Genomic DNA, 23,565 nt, shown 5'->3' on the forward strand with positions numbered 1-23,565 from the left:
AAGGGGATGCAGGGAAGTTGTAGGGCTGAAACCAATGCATACACCTCGTGTCAAGCACAGAGGCAACTGGTGTCAAAGTACTGAAGAGCTAAAGTGTAGAATCCCTCCACCTTTTCCTTGCAGCAGCTTTAAAGGCTGCTGAAGAGCTTTTCTGTTTTAAGAGTTAAAATTTGTGACATTACAGAAACAAGTCAGATGCTATGTGCACTGTACCACCATAGCATGGCTGAGCTTCAAAGCATTCCTGTCAGAGATCACTATCCAAAATAATAATAAAAAAAATTATTCCCTTCTCATCTGGTCTTACAGGTACTGACGATGAAGATGACATGATGATTTCCAGCAGGGGAGCAATATTTGTGTCAGTTTCCACACCAAAAGCAGCCATGGAAAAGGGCAAAGAATATAATGACTCAGTATCACAGGGCGGAGACTAATTAGCAGCAGATCAGGAGCAAGCAGTGGTCTCTGGAAGAAGGTGCTTTCATGAGCGAGCACGATCTTACTCATCTCCTGTCTTGATCAACTGCAGAGGTTTCCACAAAACCAATGCTAACCAAGGCTGCCTCACTGTCACACACAAACTGAAAAAAAAATTGTTTTTGTTTCTTTTAAGAGAAGTGCCTCATTGGGACCTTCCCTATTCTTTACTTCCAGCATCTAGTTTAGCCTGGCAAGGAGAAAGCCTCCACAGTAACCAAAATCTCACCGTACAGCATGAGCACTTCTCAGTCAGATCCTTAGTCAGCTCTCAGTTCAGTGAGGACTGATAAATTAAGAACGAGGACAGCACTGTCCTTTCCCTCAATGCAAATAAGTTCCAGGGTCAGTCCAGCTATTGCTTCTTTCAAGACATGATGCAGCACTCAGTGATTTTGGACAGCCAGGGAACTGACAGCACCCACCTGTCCCCTTGTTCAGAAAGGCTAAGAAAACGTTTTACCTAATTAGTTACCACAGTACCCCAGCAGCAAGGTGAATTTTATTCCTGCTGTAACAAACCTGTCATCACTCTGGGTTTATCAGAAAAGTACACTGACTACACTGAAAGATTATTCTTGTCTTATAAATGATTTAGCTGATTTTTCCAGGAATATATTGGGAAATGCTGACAAATCTAAGATTTGAATCTGGGCCTCCTAGGGCTCCTGCCTATTCTTAATGTGACTTACTGGATTGCCTCCTAGTAAAATTTTTTTCTTCTGAAAAATCTATTCCTTACTTAGGGAAGTTTAAATTCTCAAAAGCACAAGAACTGATTTGTTTGTTTTTAACTAAAACAGCAAGCGCATTTTTCAGGGGCTGATGTTTGCCCGTTCATACTGAGAGAGGCTTCTGCCATTAGCATTTATCTTTCGTTTTGCAGGGCTGAGGGAAGGCACTGCCTGTATGAACTGCAAAGCCTCCACTCCTCGGGATAAATCCAAAGGTGGGCAGGGGAGTGGGTCTCCTCCCTGCCATACACTGCTCCTTGGTGTCCCTCAGGTTTTCCTCATTTTGTCCTGCCCAGGAGCAGCACCAAAACGAGACACACGCTTTTTGCTCTAGGACACTATCAATAATTTAAATGCCAAAAACGCAGAACACCTTTAGCCCTCAAACACTGGCAGTTTATAGATCTACAACACAAGAGTTTCTCTATAAAGAAAAGTGAGGAAAAGGATCAGAGAGCAGGTGTGCCTGGGAAGGAGGACAGCAAGCATCCAAGAGGCCATCTGATCCTCCTCTGTGAGTGTACAGCCAGGAGCTAGGAGGTCTTGAGCTGGCCCCAGGTTAGGTTGGACTGCAGCAGGGTCAGTCTGGATGCTGCACAGCCCACAGGAAACGGGTTGCCTGGCAAGCACCAACCTCCTGGCTAGTGCAGGTGCCTCTGCACAGCACCACAGCTCCCCGACTGCGCGCAGGTTGGGAGGCACATCCCATGGTAACACCCTGCCTGAGCACCACTGATCTGCAAAAATAAAATGAACATGGGTGAGCACAGGCTCTGTAAAATATTTTGAAGGGTTTTAACAACCACCTCGTTATTTGGTGACCAGAAGTTTGACAAGCAAAGGCAATAGATGCCACCCACTCACCCCAGCTGAGGTCTGAACCATGCCATCAGCATGACACAATGATGAGGCCCTCCGGCTCTCTCTTGCCTTACTGCCCTGTCATTACAGCATTTCCCCAAGGCAGCAGGAACACTGGCATCCCATAAATCCTCCTCTCCTAGGCAACAAGCTGACTGACTCTTCATTTCCTACATTTTTGTTTTTTCATTCATTCTTGACTGCATAACAGGTAGTTCCATCCACAAGGGTTTCTACTTTTGCAGCTTACGATTGTTTGAAGCAGCCAAAGTGATCTGGGAGCTTAAATCAGTGTCAGCCTATGCTGATCACACACCATCTCCCTGCAGCTGTGGCTAGACAGACTTTTGTCAAAGCCAGTCAGACCAGGGAAGGCACAGAGAACACTTGCTCTGACACAGCATGGTCTGGGCGACCCCCAGGAGTGCTCACACAAGTCTGCAGCAGTTGGTGGTGGGATGGAAGAGTGATGAGTGGGGACAGATCCCTCAATTTATTTTGAAAATACCATTCACAGTGCATTAAACTTCCTGGGTGGCCCGGCCACTCATGGGAACAGGACCTTGATTTTGTATCCCTCCACAGCTTGAAAGGAGACATCAGCACCTGAGCAGTGGCACAAGCAAAGCGGTGTAGTCCCTTACATAGGGCATGGTTCACCAAATAGCCCTTGCCTCTTTCCTCGGAGGGCACAACTGGTGAGAAGTACACAAGAGCTGCCCACGCTGCGTGATCAGACCTATCTCCTTCAGACAGGCCTGCCAGAACTGCACACCACGTGAAGCTCTGTGCAGAAACAGCTGCGCAAACATCGTCCCCACTGGTGCCTCAGCCTGCTATCTGGGGCATGAAATCTGCCAGCAAACTCCCAAAGGTCACCTCAGCTAGTGGACACATCCCCACGGTCTCAAATCTCGTTCCACTCTTGTGAACCGTGGCTGCAGAAATGATGATGGGAAAAAACAGACCAGTACTGAGAAAGTACCACAATGTATGTGAGAGACACTTTCTCTCTATATGGTTCATCACTGGATGAAATGAACAGAGACACAAGAGACCATGCACTTTGTTGGCTCTTGTGGTGACATCCCACAGACCACCACAGCTGGCCACACTGCAGCCCACACTCCTCTGAACTCCTCACTGATCATCTGCATGACAGCTTCAAAAATCTCAAACCAATGGGTACAGTTGACTTACGTATATTAATTTCAATTATGTATAAAAAGACTCCTTCGTTACAGCTCAAAGCATGGCAGTTACAACAAAGTTTTCATGCTTTTCCCTGTCTTCTGCTGGCAAGACAGGTTTTTCCCATACATATGAGGAAATCTTCCCAAATGGTATCAGGAAAAAGACATCTCTCTTGAAAGCTGCCCAAATCACTAAGCTTGCAATGAGTGATGCAGTAGCTGGGGAGTAACTAAGAGGATTGAGCCTGTGCCTGCTCAGTGGGAGGGACGAGGAGCTCCTTCCAAGGTGTCAGCAGATGGCTGTGCACTAAGGTATTTCACCTGTGGGAGACAGCTGGCAGAAACCTGGAATGAGTCAGCTGCCTGACCAAACTGTCAAACACAATTCAGCCACCCGAGGGCACCTGCAACATCTGCATGGGGCCAAGACTGACCCAGGACTTTTGGGAGACCACTGCTCCTCACCTCACATGACACTAGTTCACCACATTTACATACCTCGATCACTTCTCTAGAAACTGAGCTAAAAGCAATTGGAAAAGCTGGCAATCGCAAGAACTCAAGTTACAGCCCTCCTGGCTTCAGTGTTACAGTTACAGTTTAGGGTCTGATGTGAATATCATGATCTGATAACAATTACCAGGAAAACAGCAACCTAAAGGGTAATGACACACTCTCCCTGCTCCATTTACAAATGTCACGGTCATATGAGATACTAGTCAATCACATCAGCAGACTAGAAATAAACCACAACAGGGTATGTTGATAAATATTGATTTCAAAACACTATAGCATTTTACATGACTAATGTTAATGTGATTTCAGACAGAAGAAAACAACCAATGTTGGTTGCATGTTAACCACATTTGGAGGAGTGAAACAGGTAACTACCACCAGCCCGGGCTTTTTATTCTCCAATTAAAAAATGTGACTGGGCCTATCTAATAGTCAATGCCATTATTATCTCTAATATACCAATGACTACTAATGCAGGACAACTGTAAGGCCTACAGGTATCATCTTGAAAGAAGACCAGCAAATAACAGGGTTCATCTTTTCAGGGCACTGTAGGCTGGTTTCATAGACCAGCAAACAGAGCCCACATCATCTAGGGGTTGGAAAATGTCTGCGTGGCCCTTTAAGATAATTGTATTCCAAGTTAAATCACCATCAAACAATTTTCACAACAGCATCTGCTACTGAACAGTTGTTAATTAGTCAGCGCCCCCCCACCCCCTTCAGTGAGGGAGGAAGAAGTGACTGCAAAGATGGAATTCTTAAAAAAGGAAAAGCCCCAAAGGCCCCGATAAGGATTGCAGCACTTTGTGGCCTACACCATGCTTGTCACAGGGCAGGGAGAGGGAACCTGCCTATCAGAGCGTGTTGCAATCGCTGCGGAAATGTCTTGCTCTTCTTGCTTCCTCTCCACCCTTGTTTGGGGAGTTAAGGTAAGATGGGAAAGCAGCTGCAGCATTTAGGACATCCTGGCTGGGGACCCAGGACAACACTGACAACGCTCCCTCAGCTTGCTCTTCGGTTACTTTAATGTTTTCTCCAAGTATCACTTCTCTAACTGTTGCAAGCAGAATAAAGAAGCTTCATGGAAGATCTTGAACTGTTTTGATAATTGTAAGAGGGCCACCCAACAGACAACACCGTCAAAGATCTATTGAAACAAATGGTTCTACGTTGGAGGAGAGAGAATTTGGAGATGTGACTTGACCTGGGGAGAAGGTGCATCTAACATTCACAGCCCTAGGGAAGACTATGGGACAGCTGTTCTGACACAACCTCAGTTTTCCATTCTGTACACCACAACCTCCAAGCAAGGCAGCCCGATGACTACTAACAGACTGAAAGGCCCATAGGGAGAAACAAAAGCCCCAGGACTGCTGGAGTTCACATTTGGCTCTTTGGTCTCCTCCCCGTGCCTGGACAGGCTGCCCCCAATTACCTAAGCACATAAGCGGCTTTACTGGAAAGGCTATACATCTGGCTCGGAAGGGCAGGTGCTCCATCTCCTCTCTTTTACCTCCTCCCAAACAGAGCAGGGCCACAGTGCTAAAAGGGACTGCTACTTGTTGCAATAACCCACACATTCTCATAGCCTCACCTATCTGAACACCCACAGAGAATTACTTAGGCTCCAAGCCCATTACAGCATCTACCCACTCCTTAAATCGCAAGGGCCTCCTAGAAACACCAAGCATGCCAGTCTAAAAGTAATTTTTATTGTCACAAATTGCAATGACACCAGCATCACGCGCACCCTCCCAGATGCACTCAGCTCAGCAGCTTACCAAACATACTTGGAATCTGAAGGGCCAACAGGGAAAGAGTCTCAATGCTGACAGCCTGAATTTTAGCTGTCAGTGATAAAAGGAGAGTTACAGAAAGTGCAACATTTCAGTTCTACTGGTCTGTTGTGAATCTGCCTAACTTGCAATAATCTGCAAGTTTCCTCTACAACTGGTCATTTTCATGAAAAATATATTTCTGGTGAAAGATATACACAGCCCAGCACTGTGTGCATCATTCAAGCAAAATGGGAAAACATTCAGTGCAGTGGGAAAGGGTCATTTCTGAATGCTGCAGAACCCAAATGCAGGTAAGGTACATTCAGTTCCTAAGTATACGAAACGCACATAGACAGAAGACCTCCCACCAAGATGGCAGAAAGGTCAAACTAAAGGGGAAAGGACAGTCATGGACACTCATGGACTTATTGCTTGGGAGCTGTTCAAGCAGGTGTAATTTCTAACATATCACCCACACCTGGAGTTTGCCATATTCACAAATAAATTTCTCATTCTTTGACAACACCATCCACTTCAGAAAGTCTGATGGGCAGCTAGCAACATGAGCACCAGGACAGCGTGATAGCCCCGTGTCCTGCTAACTTTTGATTACTAGGGAATGTTCTCATGTACAGTAAGATAAATTCAACCAAAACCAGCAGCAGCCTTTCAGAAAGGGATGTTCTTTCCAAGTACATTTTTACTCCGTTAGTAATTACACAAGTTCAGAAACTAACATGGTGAAGTGTTACCTCAAGAAATACTCATACCTTGGCACTTGCATTGTGTTTGTATAGAGCACTGCTGAAAGCTCATGGACTTTCTGAAATGTGCTAGCAATTCTACAGCGTAAAGCTGTGCTTCAGTCTTGTTCCATTCTCTGCATGGGAAACTAAACCAAAGACTTAGCGCTCTATAGGACTGGATATATGATAATCAGCAAGTGGAAACGCAATGTTCAGGAATCCAAGACATCTCCCTTCCTTTCAAAGGCAACATTTGCTTGATCTGTCCAGCCATGGGATGACAAATATATCTATGATTTCAACTTGTCAACCAGTCAATATGAGATGCAAATAAACTCTTCTTTTTCCCCTTATTCCTCACAAGTCTCTTATAACCTTTCCCTTCCACACACAAATACTTGAAAATCAAAAGCTTTCTGTGCTACTGGATTGTTTAGTTTTTGAAATGATCTCTAGTGTGAAAATGCTTCATAATATTCTAAAACAAATGAATAGTTTTAGGCAGCACCCTTCAGTATGTACACTTATTTTCCTCATATCAATGACATTCATTGAAAATAGACAATAAAATAGGAGAAAGTATTTCCTAGTAAGGTGTTAAAAAGCTGGTAGAAACATGCAATTACCAAAGCATATTAATTTTTAATGACATTCTGTATGTGGTCATTTCAGACATGCTGGAAACAAAGGAATTATTAAATATATTACTTTAGCAAATATATTCCAGCAAATGCATTTACTATAATATTCCAGAGACACTGTCACACATTTATACTGTGGAATAGAAGTCGTCAGTTAAAAGGAAGGCAGTAGACGCTAACCCATGTGGTGGAAGAGCTATTTCAAAATGTAAGCTCAACCACGTCCTCTTCAGTATATACTTGCCAATGTTCAATATAGCCTTCCTGAATCTGTAGAACGCCTGAAACAACAGCTCCAAGAAACATATAGTACACACTTCATCTTAAAAGAAAGGCTTGCTCTGAAAACCAGCTATAATAGCTTAAACATTAACGCTGACAGCTATATCCATGTTCAGCCCTGGAACAGATTTGTGCTCACTCAGAGCTGTCAGACAGTGCAAAGGCTGGAGGACAACAATTATTTGGAACAGAACACAGCAGGAATTAATAATCCAGGCTCCTAGACTTGAGGTCCTAGACTTCAAGTCCCACCTTCACAGGAACACAGGAGAAAGGGAAGACACACTGAAATCTTCCTTTTGCTTCAGCATCTCACAATCAGAATCTATATCCAGTAGTTTCCAGGGTGGCAGATCTGCCTAATTCTATCTATCACACCTGCCCATCCAGCCTTATCACATCACTAAAAGTTTGTTTCCTGCAGGGAACCTGCGGAACCCTTAGTCAATTAGAAACACTGTATCTGAGCACAGCCTAAAAGTGAACCTACTGCCAAGTAAGTCAACACAAGGAACTACCTGCCTCTCAGCTCTGTGTTTTCCGCAGTAACATCGATACGCAACAGAATTTTTTAAGCTTATCTGTAGCTGCCACACATCTTGGAGTTCACTGTGCATTCAAAGTTGTCCTCATGCTTCCACCACACAGGTTACATGTTTGAATGTTGTCCACTTCTTTCTGGAGGCAAGCAAAAGACAGAAAGATAAGTATTTATTGAACACACATTTGCATCATCTCATTAAAGACCAGGGGAACAGAGCAGGAAAAGGGGAAACGAAGTCAGTTTCAAATCAGTTCAATGATCCTCAGGCCCATCTGTCCACATATTTGCATGTCTAAGAGCTGCATAATGCTGTCATGCTGATAGTGGTGACCAAAATCAGCAAACGGTCTATACATCCACATGGACAAACGGTCAAGTAACTGGGCTGCCTGCCCCAAATGTTTTGCTGCACTGCTAAAACAGCTGACACTCAAGAAGACATGGAAAACACCTGATCTAATTCTGATTTAGCAATAAGACTTTATCACCAACACAGTAGGACATAAAACTCCCATAATTTAGTGAGCAACAAAGCAAATTTCTGCTTTATTTTTTTTTACTAGTTTCCTTAAGAAGCAGCAGCCCAGAAATGGGTGCTGTAAGTGTTGTACATGATTTGGTTTAGCTTTCAGATTTTTGTGTGCTAAAAGCAATGTGCCTCATCCACTCTAGCTCCCACTTGGATGCTACACAGGCAGCTGAGCAGCTAACGACACCAGGGCTTTGCAAGGCTCAGCACAGAGCTTAAGGCTCCGTGCATGGGGCAGTGAGGGAGGAAAAAGATTGCAAACACCACCACTGACGTAGTAATAAAACGTTCACCAACCTAACTCTCACCAAGCCTACAGGTTACCTGCCATTAGTACATGTTCTCACTCACCTCCAAGAGGAGAGGATTTCCAGAGGCTACCACAGTCTTTCTGAGCCAGAAACTCCACAAATTCTGCTATGTGCAAGCTTGGAAGTCCTTTTCCTCCCCTCAGTGAGGGGCCTTGCATTCAAAAACACAGCTTACACGGCTGTTTAGTTTTAAACCTTTGAATTTTAGCTCTGTCCAACCTAACAGCTCCCCAGCACACTCCCTGCAACAAGCAGGGCCGGTAACAGCAGCAAAGAGCCGCAGAACGTGAGGTGGTCAGGCTGGGGGCTCACACCTTCTTCACAGGATGACCAAAGACACCTTAAGAGAACCGAATTTAAATCTTGGCGAGGTTTTAGAGCAAATATTCCCAGAAGGTGTGTGAGGGAGAGCCCTAAACGCATACACACAGCCGTACCTCGGGCCGTGCCTGCACCAGCCCGCCCTGAGGCGACGGCACGCCAACAGCACCGCCACACACACCAACGGCAGCGCCTCGCACATAGAGCGCCTGCCTGCCCCCCCCGCCCTTTATAGCAGAGGCCCCTCCCACTGGGACGAGCTGACCAATCGCGTCGGAGAGCGGGAAAGGCGGTGTCCTATGGCTGCGGGGCTGAGGCCCAGAGCCCGCCCACCGTGGAGCTGCCCCTCCACGGTCGTCGAAGCGACGAGGCGGGGGGTGGGAGGGTTCCCTCACAGCCCAGTGGTGGCAGCCAGTGTTGGGGGAAACACGGCCCCTGCGGGTACTGCGGGAGGGCTGCTCTACCCTCATAGACAGGGGACCCCATTGGGAACATCTAAACTCCAAGTGAACACTGACAGGGAAAAAATAAATGTAAACAATGAAAAAGGGGGGTGCAGAAATGTGAGGGTCTGGTGCCACACCGGGCGTACTGCTGGTGGGCGCTGCTGCCTGCAGAAGTGTCGGGAAGACCTCGTGAAAAAAAATAGCTCTGTTTAAGATAAATGGACATGCTGAGGCCATCCAGTCATTGCTGGTAAGAAGCTTGGTGGTGTAGCCGAAAACAGCAGTGGAAAAGGGGAACTGAAAACCTTCAAGGAGCTGTGGAAGGTCGCCTTTCCCACAGCCTGACAGCCAGCCAGCAGCCCTTGTGCAACCGCTCTCCACAGCGTAAAACAACCAGAAATGGCGACCCAACAGACGGGGGCCAGTGGGACACAGGTGTGCAATGGCACCAGGTCAAGGGGGACCCTGGACACGTCCCCTTGTACGCAGCCCCCTGGGACATGGTGGTCCCTGCCTAAACCCCATCCTACATGCTGGTGCTGAGCCACACCTCAGAGAATCCTCTAAAGATGTCCGCCAGGTGTGCTATGGGTGGTGGGACCATGCCTGAGCCCAGGCGTGCTCCAGCAGGCAACACGTCCATGACAGGAACACCGGCTCTGGGTCAGGAGGTGCTACAGCCCCATGCAGGGCCAGGCAGAGAGGTCAGGGACCAGCCTGGCCATTGCTGAGGCAGCAGCGCTGGAGCCACCAACGGATGGGTGGCATTTTTGGGGAGAGTGTTAGCTAATGGAGCTAAGGAGCGAAGAAAAATCCTAGTGACATCCCTATCCCTAAGTAAGTTTTCACCATGGAGACCATCTTTCATTCATTTCTCCTCTCAGGAGAAGCAATTCTATAGGGTTCCAACTCCTGTCTGTTTGCTCAAGCCAAAAGGAATTACTGTAAACTAAGAATAAATACTAATTAACCTGAATCTTTCTTTGTATCATGATTTGAACCATACATTGTATCTATCTTTAACTTTACACTGCTCTGAGATGCACTCTCTATCCACAGCAGGCAAAAATGAGATCCCTTCCTTTGACAGAGTTAATTGTACGCCTCAGCAAGACAGCATTTATTGGCAATACCGTGCTGTTATCTTTAAATAATTTAACAGTATATAAGGATTTGAAAAGACATGCATTTTGAGTGCCTCCAATACAACTGGTTTCGTGATCAAGGATAATTTAATCCTGTAACTTTCCCATGTCCTGCTGGAGAAAGAGGTGAGGTGAAGGTGAGTTACTCCTTGCAGCAAGAGCAGCTTTGTCAGTGCACACAAGCGTTGTATTGAGGCTTTCCCATAAAACCTAGCCAAAGGCTGCCAAGATTTATCCCCCCGAAGCTGGGGACAGCAGGGTGGAAGCTCTAAATTATCTTATGGTGAGTTGGTTGAAATCAATAGTGCTTTATAAAGATTTTAGTACCAGAGAGAGAATAATAGAACAGGGTTAAAATGAAGATTTGTTTTCCTGAGTATATCAACATTTTGAAAGCTGTTCTGTTTTTAAAATTTCTTTTGTTGTAAGTAGCTCCAATATTTTCTAAATTACAGATAACCGTTGAAATCTTGTGTAACAAAACTGTTTTTCATTATGACTGTAATTATGCAGGCAACATGTATCCAGAGGGGGAACTATATGGACTTCATATACTGTAAAAGCCAAGACCTTCCATAAATGTAGCTACATTCTCTTGTAGAAAAAATAACTTATTTGGGGAAAAATATTTTCAGATTTCAAAAAGCAGCTACAGGGATATTTAGCAATTCTTAGCAAAACCATGCAAAATCAAATTCTGCCCAATTCCACCTCTCAGGCACCTTCTGGCACAACATAGTCTTGCACCAAACGCAGTCTGGCTACTATAGGTTGGTAGCCAACATTTGCAATATAATCTTCACATCACTTCAGCTGGACCTTACTGTAACTCTGCAGGACTTTACAGAAGTAAATGGGGAGAGAGAATATGCCCAATGATGTTGGTACAGAAGTTTTAACAAGCTTGCAGGTGAAGTTGTGAAATAAAGCTTCTACTATTTTAAAGTTGCATAAGTGCTACTTCAATGGTTTAATAGTGTGATTTGTTTGTACAGCATGAACATTATCTGTATCTAGCAGCCCAGTGAGTCCAAACTGTGTCCAGCGATGCCCTTTACCCAGGTGATGGCACACCTTTCTGAGCCCAAACCCTCTGCTGCAGAACAAAAATTTCACTTGTGAGGCCCAGACATTGCCCACCCCCTCGTCACATGGCCATGTGAGGAACTGCTTAGGTATGTCAGTGCACCTGCTTTGCAACTGGGTCCTCTGAAACAGAGGCTACTGGTTGCTCTGTGTAACTGACTGCAAGTAGCACATCTACCAACACCTACTACTGCCCCTTGAGAAGGGCAGCAAGGCAAAGAAGATGGGCTGTGCATGTCCTAGAAATCACCTCTTCAGCTGCCAAGGGAAAGGTAGAGGAAAGAATGCTCTTCCCACACAGTTAGAAAGCCTCAGAGGGCTAATCCCTAATAATTTCAGTTTATTAGCTCTTGCTTGGAAATGAGAGGAAACTGTACAGCTGTGAAGAGCTGGGCCAACGATAATAGTTACCTTTGCCCTCCTGGAGAAAAGACCACAAGTCTATCCTGGAGGAAGGCACTGCAGCTCCATCCCTGGGAAAAGCTAGAGCAGATATTCGGTAGCTAAAACAATGATGAAATACTGTTCCACCCTCTTGGTGAGTCCAACCACCATCTTCCTCCTCTCTGTCTTGCAAAGTGGCTGTTGTTCTAGGGACGTATAGCACTAAACAGGTGGAGCAAAGAACAAGAGACAAACAGAAGTAGCATCATTCCTTCAAAAAGGTATGGAAATAATATATCTAATGCTTTTGAGAACCCCACTAAATTCAGTGCCTGAACTGCTCTTAAGCCCTTCTATTTAGGATATTGGATAGATGATTGTCAAGTAGGAAACACTGACCAGAATTTAGGCTACCTAAATAGGGTTCCAGGTGCTCGTGTGTATTTTAGGCACATAAAGCACCTCTCTGGTCGAGTCCTTTCCTTGAACTGCAGATTCATGTTCTTAGGTGAGTCCCATAACTAAAACTGCCATCATAACAAATGCACAGGCATCTCCTTTCCTGGATGTGGGTGGTTTCAACTCCTGGATTAGTTATAAGAAGCAACGTCCTGGAGAACACAGAGCTTAGGAAGATGAGTAATATCTGAAGTGTGGAGGCAGTAAGAGATGATCCACATATTATGTTCTTTTATTTAATAATTTATAAATAAATATCAGCTTTCCCCAAACTGTCCCTCAGCCTAGCAATTATATGTTGGCTGATTTCTTGTTAGTGCTGTTCTTTTATAATAACAAACTGTTCCCAAAGCCTCACATACAGAGAGTTAGACAATCAAAGCACTGTGTGCAATTTTCCACTTAATTCATTCAGTTAGCTGCAATTAAAACAATACAATTCAGAGCCTTGTGTGTTTCCCTGCAAAAATACAAAACTTTAGTTGTTACTATTAATATATACAACCTACAAGAAAGAGTTAACAGAGCCCCTGTTGTAGTAGAGTAATTTTCTTATCCTTTTCTGTAGATGTCCCACCAGTCATCAGTATTTCTTTCAGTCACTGTTCTTCAAAAGACACATGCTTTTCATTCAACTGCAGAGAAAGAAAAGGAATTCAGTGGGCCAGATTCCCTCTTTGGTCAGGTCCATTCACTGCAGTCACCCAGGGAAAAATCTAGTTGAAGGTGCAGGGGTATCATCGAGAGGAAAACTGAACTTACCTAGAAGGGAAGAGGTCACCATTTTATCAGGTAGCAAACAAAATTCTGTTCAGATTTTACCTAGACATTTTACCTAAATGTTTCTGGAAAAGCACTGCCTTCATGAACGCTGATCTCTACCCAGACATTCAATATAAGTGACATACAAAGTTTTCACACCGCTGTAGAGCCAATCCTTTTTTGTTTTATGGGGCTTCACTAATGAAACCTGATGACAATCTAATGTTACACCAGTTTCAGAGGTGCAAAAAAGAACAGAGGCCGAATCTTGCCCCATGACAGTGTTAAATTATTCTAATTGAGCATCTGTGATTGTCTCCTGTACCACCAAGCTCCCGAAATACTGGACAGATTTCCACCAGCGAAGAACAGACTCTGAGCGCACAGTGCTCAAAGAATGGTAACATCCCTACAGTTTGAGGTTGCACTATGTTTGACCAAGACTCACAATGTTTCCAGAGCTTCCACGACCAAGATACATCTTAACATTGTCCAGAGTAGAAAGCTATACTCCTGATGCACTATTATTTGGCATGTTAATTCAGTATTTCATCTCTAATTTTTGACAGAGGTTTTCATTCAGCCTACTCCTGCAATGAAATGGCAAACCACTGATTTGAGTCTATAAACTTAATTATTATCCTACCAACATAAATGAGCATTTAATTTCATCTCAGTTCATGAAGAAAGAAGTATTTGTGTCTACTTTGATAACATGGTATGAAATTTATTCAAATGTTTACCAAACTATGTGAAATCTTATTGGAAGAATATGTTCTGAGAGTTTGTGAATAAAGCCCCCCAGGAAAAAGTAACACCAAAACGTCAGAACAGATTCCCAAACTCTGATCCAAAAAGAATTCACAGCTTATTCAGTGTTCACCTTTATTCTTTTGTTCCAGTATACAACAGCACTAAAATGGGATGGCAAAGCAAAGAAGAAAAACTAGCGTTTCTTTTCCAGAAAGGTAAAACTGCCAAACCGAGCTCCAATTACAGAAACACTTCCAGTATCTTCTTTCCTTCCCGTTACTGCAGTTCTACAAAGATGTTACACAGTGATGAATGACAAGGAAGGCGATCCACTAAATAAGAAACCTATTCCAAAGTTATCCCTATTAAAAGAAACGCTAATATTGTACTTCTGGCACACGACTGTAGGCTTGAAAATTATTGAAATCTGCACATAATTTGGGTGCAAGTAGTCTAGTTGAAAGACCACATCTCCAAATGTCGATGAACGTTTCCAGCAACAGTCTCAGAAAAAAAATAAAAATCTCTGTTTGGCACAGTTTTTTCCAAATGTGTTCTCATAACTTAGGTTGCTGTAACAGTTAACACTAGGCAGATAGCAACTGGATGTGTTCTGTAATAAGCATACTTTTCATAAGGCATTTCAAGGCAATTATATTACTAACAAACTTTAAAAGTTAAACTATGTAGTCCAAGGATCATGTTATTGCAGTAAGTTATATACAGTAAGGCACTGTCCATAAAATCAAAGAGGTATTCATATCACTTTACATATCACACTGACATTATTGACTGACCTATATATCCTGATAACATTTTCATTGTCATCTACACTTAACCTTTTTTATCCTTTCAAGTGCCCTTATGTCCAATACCTGAAACCAGGCAATTCAGGTCCACAGAGTAACTCCAAAAATCACATCAAGGAAGTCCTTTATTGGTTTCTCTCAATGACTTCCAGATTAAATCTGCTCATTCTATAAATGCAGTAAAGGGTTTTGGTAAGTGTCTAGCCTAAAAACACATGGTTGAACTTAGTAGTCTTTTCAATCCAGCAACAAAGGACCCTGCAACTAGAACAAAGTTAATACCTGCTGATGACACACATACCGGAACAACAACAACAACAAAAAAAACAGTGCCTCACCCCTTAGTATCAGAAGAAAAAAAAACGTGCTTAAGAACTGGAAGAAGATTATGGAGCTCACAGAAGGAATAGGTTTGTGTATGAAACTAACCTTTTACCTACTCACCTTTCAGATATTTGGCTTCATTAAACTCCAAGTATCAGTGCAAGAATGAGCATAAATGCCAGAATGCCAAGGTAAGGAACAGGCAGACTTTGTAAATCTGTTCACAGTAGTGTTCCAGATTGCTGCTAAAATAAGAGTTATGAGCTACATTCACTTCAAGTAAATATAAGAATATCTATAACTCAGCTCAGGCCTTCTTTAGTCATCATCTATTTGGGAAGAAAGGAAGGAATTATAGCTTCTGTAAAACAGTGTTCATTTTTCTTAGTGACAGAAAGTGAAAGTGAACAAACTCTGGCCCTTCTCCAGTTCAAGTCAAGGAGAGTTATATGTCTGAGTCTCTGAAGCTGAGATCTATTCAGCCCTCATATGGCTGCACTTACCTACGCTGTAAGCTCCCAGGTCAAAAGCAGTTGACTTGAGCCTCCAGAACATGAAAGGTTTCGCACAAAAAAATATTTTTCCAAATAGAGGTCGGTGGCACCAACTCACCATCTCTCCTTGTAACAAAAGATTTCTTCCTTAAAGTTTGCAAGATGATGTGATCTATACCAGTCACACCAGGAGGGTAACACAAACTTACAGTGACCTGTCAGTCCCATGCACCTTGAATCATTTCTGTTATGAACAGGTAAGTGTTCTTCGGGCCCACTATGACAGGGAAAGGAAGAACAGCAAAAGAAACCCTGGAGTCCTCCAGAACCTCAGCACAGAATCATAGAATGGTTTGGGTTGGAAGGGACCTTCAAAGACCATCTGGTCCAACGCCCCTGTCATAGACAGGGACATCTTTCACTAGATCAAGTTGTCCAAAGCCCCTTCCAACCTGGCCTTGAACACCCCCAGGGATGGGGCATCCACAGCTTCTCTGGGCACCCTGTTCCAGTGCCTCACCACCTTCATATTAAAGAATTTCTTCTTTATATCTAATATAATTCTACTCTCTTTTAGTTTAAAACCATTACCCCTTGTCTTATCGCTACATGCCCTCATAAAAAGTCTCTCTCCATCTTTCTTATAAGCCCCCTTCAGGTATAGAAAAGCTGCAGTGAAGTCTCCCCGGAGCCTCTGCTTCCCCAGGTTGAACAACTCCAGCTCTCTCAGCCTTTATTCATAGAGACGAGCTACAGCCCTCTGATCATTTTTGTGGCTCTAACAGGTCCTAGTATTTCCTGTGCTGGGGGCCCCAGAGCTGGATGCAGTACTCCAGGTGGGGTCTCACAAGGGCAGGGCAGATGGGGAGAAAACATCTCCATCTAGCTTTCCATTCAGGTATTTCTACCCTTGGTTATCGATACTAAACAAGCCCACAGATGCACTGAATAGTAACAAATCAGCAGCAGCTAATAAAATTAAACTAAGCAAGACAATATTGCTATGTTGAACAAAACAGATTCCTCCTTCAAACAGCAATGGCAACCGCATACAAAAGCAGCAGATGTGTGGTGACACAGACCTTCAGCTGGGAAGGCAAATTGGCAGGCCTTGGCAGGAGTTGTGTAAACTCTGTGGTTTGGTCCTGGAGGTTGTGGCTTCAGCCCCAGGTCCCAATTCCTTACCACAAACCACCGGAGACCTCTCTGAGTAAATGCAAGGCCAGCTTCTTCTCAGCAAGGCTCCATCAAATTTAAATATCATCCATGCAAAGGGGTCTCTGGCTTAAACAAACATCCTGCTATAGGTTTGGTTATTGAACACAACAATAGGTAGGCATGAGTGGTCTCAGCATGGATGGCAGAGACCTGGTTCATCTTGACAACCAGAGAGAACGTCCCCACCACCTCGCATCCCACATGCAGCCTGTCTTTGTTGGACAGCCCCCTGGGAACACAACTCAGGTGCTTGCTCTGAATCCGACGCAGAGGACTGCAGATTACTCAGTATTGCCTGGATCCCAGGAGCACCCTGGGGACCTTAATCACAGCCCAAAGCCATGCTCCGCTAGGCACTTTCCATGCACTGAGCAAAACGCCTACGCGTCAGGAAGGCCTGCCCACTTGCAGTGGTACCAGCAGAGGCAGGTCCTTTTGAACCACTCCATGCTCTGTGATGCGATTTCCAGCATCCAAACATTGCTAACGCAGCCTCTGTTTCTGAACACTGGGAATAAGGGAAACCTGCATGAGCACGAATGGTCAAAGCCACCCAACCCGTTGACACTGGAGCTAGGCAGATGAAAGTCACACATGGGGCAGCCCCTGCTTTGCATTTTGGTGCAGATGTACACAGAGAAAGGAGTGGAGGCAGAGCTGAGACAGTGGGAAGCTTGGCGAGAAGGAGGGCGTCTGTTACTTGAAATCACTCTAAAGCACATTACAAATCTGTTAAATCATTGTGGGTTACCCTGTATTTCAGAGTAAATTAGTAACTTTTCAGAGGGAGTGAAGAAACTACCACTCCACTTTTAAATAATGAAAATGCTAAAAAACCTACACTTAACAGCTCTAAAACTGCAGCAAGTCACCCACCAACACCCACTCCTCTTGTCAGCAGGCTTTTTTCAGCTTTGCCTATTATTTGTGTCAAGCCAGAGATGTTTAATGTTTGCTGGCCTTATCTGCTTAACTTTAAGAAGCCCCAAATGTTACAATATGTACCTATGCCACTGACCTTTCTTCCCCCCAGCATTTTGATCTAAATAAGTAACAAACACAGAGTTTCCAAAATCATTTGGATTCACTGGCTCTGAGTGCATAGCTGTAAAAAATCTGCTTTAAGATTAACATCCAATTTTATTCATGCCTGAGGCTTCACCACAGCATCTATTTTTGTAAGATTAACAGCAAGATCCCAGTTCTCCAGAAATGTAAAGAGTAACAGCCAATTGTAAAAGGAGGCTGATATTTCCTAACTTGCCCTGCTCACATCCAGGAAGGTACATTTTCCTAGCCCTTCCAGCAGTGGGTGTAATTTCTGCTTGCATTTTTGTACCCACAACACACAGCTCGTGTATTAGTCCTTCTGCCTCCCATTAGCTGAAATGCATTTCTGATGAAACTGTGGGTGCCAAAGAATACTAACATAAATCTCACATGTGCTAAGTGTCCCCTGAAAGACAGCTTTTACTCTGGAGGAGTTAAGAAACAGCCGTCTTCCTGTACCTTGCACAAGAGCATTTTGGATCATCTAACTTGAAAATACAAGCATATAAAATGAGCACTTGATATTTCAGCTAATCCATTTTAAATGAATATACATGCAAACACTTCTTTTTGAACATGGCAATCAGGGACAAATTGAAGGCGATTTTTAACTTTAACAGAAGAAAAGTTGCTTTAAATAGTGCCTTTGGTATCTGTCAATTAGAGCTATTGCATTGCTGTCAACTTGCACTCCTTCTTTAGTTCCAGCTTTGCTCCATCCTACACAGATCCGTACAAATCAATTGTCTCTTCCAAACATGCACTAACCACTGGAAAGTGAAATTAATAAAGTGCGAGAGAAGCTGATTCATAAAGCTGACATTCCTGTGCCCAACAACTCTGGGTTTCTCCCCTCCAGCTAGCTGTTTGAGATAGGCAGGCAAAGTGGTAAAAGATTATCAAATTGCAACTGTCACTCCTGACAAAATGCATCTGAATGCTGGAAGGAATTTTAGGTTTTAAGCTAAAACACTGCCCCAAAGGGTTCCTCAGAGGCTGTCAATATCTGTACCTTGGATGGAAAGCTACCACTGAGCGCAGTGTGTCCAACATATAGAACCTGCCACGAAATGAAGTTCTTCGTAAGAAAGCTCATCTCAGTCTTGGTTGGTAACAATAACAAGGAGACAAGATGAGACCATCAGTCTCAATTGTGAAGACAATGTTTTCCTCCCATATTATTCTGTCTGTCATGTTCCCTTCAGGTTCTAAAGGAATCCCTGTCTCATACATCATTATTTCCCACAAAGCTTGAAAGCCTTCAGGGGGGGTTTCTTCCTGCCCACTGTACCAGCCTTCATGTCTGAGTACCTTCAGAACAGTGACAGAGGCCTCTGCCAGCAATAAAGGGGAACATCTGCATACCAATTAAACTGCTGAGCTCTGAAGAGTTAAAAAAAAAAAAGCGGGGGGGGGGGGGAAGCCTTGAAAGTAAATCTGAGCCAAGTTCTAATTAATGCCCTAGGCCCCGATTCACCACAGCACTTACGCATGTAGTTAACTTTAAGCACATATTTAGTTCCATTGAAGTCAAAAGACAGCATCGAAGAGGCAAACTACATTAGCACAATTTAATACTCTTTGGGCTAATTAATTGGACGTAAAAATTAACTATGAGAATGGTATTCCTTATTTTCCTTGCTGTGATATTTTCAGATACGAATACTTGGATGCGGCTGGAATAAGCAAAAAGCACTACCTTGGCTGGCTGCCATGGGCTGCTGAGTCCTACAGCTGTGAAGGCCAGTCCCAAGGAGCATCTACAGGAACTGAGCTCTCTGCTCCCTGCAGGCTCAAGTCTGTATCCCCCACCTGGTGGAGGTGCACAGGCACAAAAGACACAGTCCTTGTCCTGAGGAGCAGTAATCTAAGAAATGAAAAGAACCGGCAACAGATCAGCAAATCCATCAGGCAACGGATGGCACATCAGAGACAGCTTTCCTTTTCTCTATAAAGAACTATTTATTCACTGCTGTGCATCGATGTTATTTGTGATTAGAGATGGCAAGGAAGGGCAGCAAACAGGGCTGGGTAAACCACGTAGGCTGAGGGTAGAAGAGAGTTTGGAGACAGAGCTGGTGAGGTTACGAAGAGAGGCACTGTCAGGCAGGGTTGTGGGGAAAGCAGCAGTGTTTACATCTAACAGGTAGGCAGACTGGAGCTAGCCCCAAATGTGGACAAGGGCTTAACTTTCCTCAATTTCACTGGAGCAGGACTGAACCCTGCAAAAAGGGAGCCCACAGTGCAGTCTCCAAATAGCCAAACAGTCCCAGGTACACCCAACCCTTTTCTCCATATGGTAAGCACAGAATGGTGAATTGCTGCCAAAACTACACCAAAAACGTGCAGATTAGCTTTGGTCTGAATGTGGTCTCCAAGCTCAGTACAACCAACTTTTGAGCTCCAGCTGACTTCACAAAGGCAGGTGTATAACCAACCATTCTGTAACGCAGGATGCAAGGAGAAAACGTGGTCAATAAGGGTCTTCTTGATGGAACTTCTGCAAAAATGAAACCACAGAAAGTTAGCTAAAGTATCACTAAGGTTGTACATGGACCTATAAAAGCTAGGAAATTGAGAGCAGGGAACATAAACTCCTGGCTGACAATACTTCTTTATCTCGTCCATTAGGAAAACAAAAAGAATAAAAACAAACCCCAAAAACTAGAATGCCATGAGCATAAAACAAAGTACCAGCGTGGCTTTTCAGATTAACTTTGAATTTCCTTGCTTTCATTGGTTTAAGAGCTCTATTGTTACTCTCTTGTTTCTTTAATCGCAGACACTAAAAATTCTTTTATCTTTCAAAGTCCTTAAAGTCTGTTATATAAATACGTAATTAAAGCCTCTTTCAACTGGGTATAATTTACTCTATAGTTTACAACAGCTGCACTAGAGCTATTACAGTTTATCATTTAAAAGCCTAATTAGGGGCTTCTTAATTAGCGGATCCTTCAGTCACTAGACTGTGACTGTGTAAAAGATGCTTGGCAGCTATCGCATGTTACAAATCTGCATGAAATGTTTGCCTGAAAACAGGGTATGTGCAAGTCCAGAACCACATTAACTGCCCCATTAGGTCAGCCCATCTCAGCATGCAAACCTCCCCGCTAAATCCACCCTCTTATCTCTAAGCACACAGCTTGTCTGCAGACATCCTTTCCCCTCGTGCACATGTTGTGGGGAACCACCTGAATACAGAGCCACACAGGCCAGACGAGACGTAGCTGAGGTCCGGAAGAGTGACTAGCAGGGGCAAAGGACAAACTGCTCAGAGCAGCTCCGTGCCTCCCCGGCACATCACACACCTGAGCACAATTCCTTCTGCTGCTAACTTCCAGCCCAAGTTGAAAGCTGAAGTCTGGACTCCTCATATAACCAACCTCCTGAATGCAGGACAGTCAATCCTAGAAGACCGCTCTACACTCCACCTGTTTCCTGCAGCCTTTCCCAGAGCACCCCTAGGCCAGCTACCAGCCTAGCTGAGCTGAGCTGCTGTGCCAGTCCTTTGATGTGGTGACTCTCATGTTCAAACACAACCAGAAGAGAAGATGGGCCTGTGCCTGCTGACTGCTCAGGCTGGTTTCACATGGCTTGTCAAGTGCTTTCTCCAGTGAACGCAGCTCCTCGCTGCTGCCGCCCTCTGCCCAGGAGCTGTGCCACTGTGCTGAGTTCAGCGGGCAGCTCCTCCGCGGTGCCCAAAGCACCCACATCACTAGGAGGAGGAAGAGGATCCAGTTACTGCCCCTCGTTTATAATTTCCAACACAGATTTCTCATTAATCAGTACCAAATTAGCAGTTAGACACCGAGATTTTAATTGCAATCTTTGTCTAGGGTGGGCTGTAACTGACAGGACTATAACTCCTTCATCCTTTGCCCCTGGGTGGCATGGTGTGGGGGGAGCAGTCAGCGGAGCTGTAGCTCATCTTGAGAGGCATCGCTCACTGAAACGAGCTCGCACTAGCTCAGGGCTCTCTGACCCACCACTCAGGGAGCAAAGGGCTGGTCCAGATCGTACTCTGGAGGACTGGTGGGTTTTTGTTAAGTTTTCATCCACTCATAACACAGCAGCTGTGTTACAGAGGGTCAGATTTGGGGCCTGCATCATTTGAGAGCATTGCTTTAAACCATTCAGTGACAAAAATCAGGAGATTTTATTGACTGCAGGATAATATAAATCAGCTATTGAAAACCTGTATCATTAGCGCTATTGCTTTCCAGTGGTAGATAGCTGCAGTAATGGATTGGCCTCTCCATCTTATCCTCCCACTGGAAAACAACATACACAGGGCTGATCAATAACCTGATCTAAGTTACTTGTAAACGTGTCAGGTGCAAATATCTCCCTTTATCAAAGGTTTTAGAAACCAGATACTTTTCCAAAATTTAGGCCGGGAAACAAATTGCTTTGGATAAATTGTTGTTATGGTGGAGAACAGCATAGCCAGATCCACCCACATTGTTACAAGGAATTTTTAAATAGACAGGGAATAACTTTATTAGATGCATGTATTACTTTGTGGGGTCAATAGCTCAAGACGTTCATTTGCAATAGGAAAAAAATTCCATTTGAAAAGCATTTTTGTAACATCCATGTTGCTGAGAAGCCTCTATTTGATAGCTGGATTATTTCATCAGGGGCGTTGGCCACTAATTTCTACAGACAAAATCCCTAAAACACCTTCAAAATCAATACCAAGTTCCACTGCCATTACTAGGGCCAGGATTTCATCCTATTGTACCACAACATATTACCACTTACTATAGTGTTGCCAACTCTGAAGTCAGTGGAAACTCCACAGGTCACAGCCTCATTTCCCCACAGATAAGTGGAGAGGTTACAGAGGTGTTAAGGGCCTTCCCTATATAAAGGTGGTACCACTTTTACTCCATCAGTGTGATTAAAGCATGTACACATATTTCTTCCCCTTATGCTGCTCTAGCTCAATTGCACATGCAGAGAGGGGATGTATTTAAGATTATAAGGCAGGTCAGAGGCGGGCTGAAGCACAGTAACATTACAGCCTGCAGGGACCTCCATGGACACCCAAAGAAGCAGCCATATGCTACGTCCTGCTGCAGCACTCTGACACCAAGGCAGCCCCTTGGGGGTGACCAAATGCTAGCCAGGGCTTTCTGAAAGGGGAGATGTCACCTTCAGAAAGCCCCTGGGGCAAGCAGCGTACAGAATCAATGGAGAACTTTACGGGGACAACGTATTTCTTTGAGGTGGCGTTCCTGGAAAACTTTGCACTCCAAGTTCCTGGAAATCCTTGCACCCTAAATCAAACACCCTTTTAAACTGGTCCTTGCTGTACAGCCTTACATAGCCCACACGATACTGCTGCCCACTTTCTTCAGTTTGGAGGTTAAGTGGCATCCAAAGTGATACCATGGAAAAGATTTTATCTGAATTCATTTTCCACTGACTTTTGTGACACGAGAGCACAGGTGGCCTTGCAGAAGAGGAAGAGGCCACAGTAATGTAGAGGCTGAGTACAGGTTGCCACAGCCATAAAGTGGAGATGAAGGCTGGAGAGAATCTTTGCCACGAAGACTGAAGACAGAGAAAATAACATTGTGCTGATGTGTTTTATTTCAATTACTTCCTCCCAATGTGTCTGCTGGCCCCAAGCGACTACTGTGAACCACCAAGCACCTGTGCTCAGCCAACCACCCTCCCAGCCTCAAGGC

General features: G+C 44.3%; 1 protein-coding gene across 4 annotated transcripts in view; it reads right to left on the reverse strand.

Moving 5' to 3' along the window:
- The window catches only part of RTKN2 (rhotekin 2), a 135,763-nt gene extending 122,562 nt beyond the window's left edge, over positions 1-13,201 (reverse strand). Inside the window, exons 1-3 of one of the 4 annotated variants that reach the window (XM_080597485.1) lie at positions 12,969-13,201; positions 12,028-12,222; positions 7,753-7,912 (exon numbers count right to left, since the gene is read on the reverse strand). In XM_080597485.1, coding sequence (XP_080453611.1) covers positions 7,753-7,851 — 99 coding nt within the window. In that variant the 5' untranslated portion in view covers positions 7,852-7,912; positions 12,028-12,222; positions 12,969-13,201. Of the gene's footprint in view, positions 1-7,752; positions 7,913-8,658; positions 9,394-12,027; positions 12,223-12,968 lie in introns of those variants that run through there. The other 3 variants (XM_080597486.1, XM_080597484.1, XM_080597488.1) reach the window with 3 other exon arrangements.
- Positions 13,202-23,565: the final 10,364 nt, after the last annotated feature.

The sequence above is a fragment of the Anser brachyrhynchus genome, assembly GCF_964034855.1.
Source record: "Anser brachyrhynchus genome assembly, chromosome: 6".
Taxonomy (NCBI): Eukaryota; Metazoa; Chordata; class Aves; order Anseriformes; family Anatidae; genus Anser; species Anser brachyrhynchus.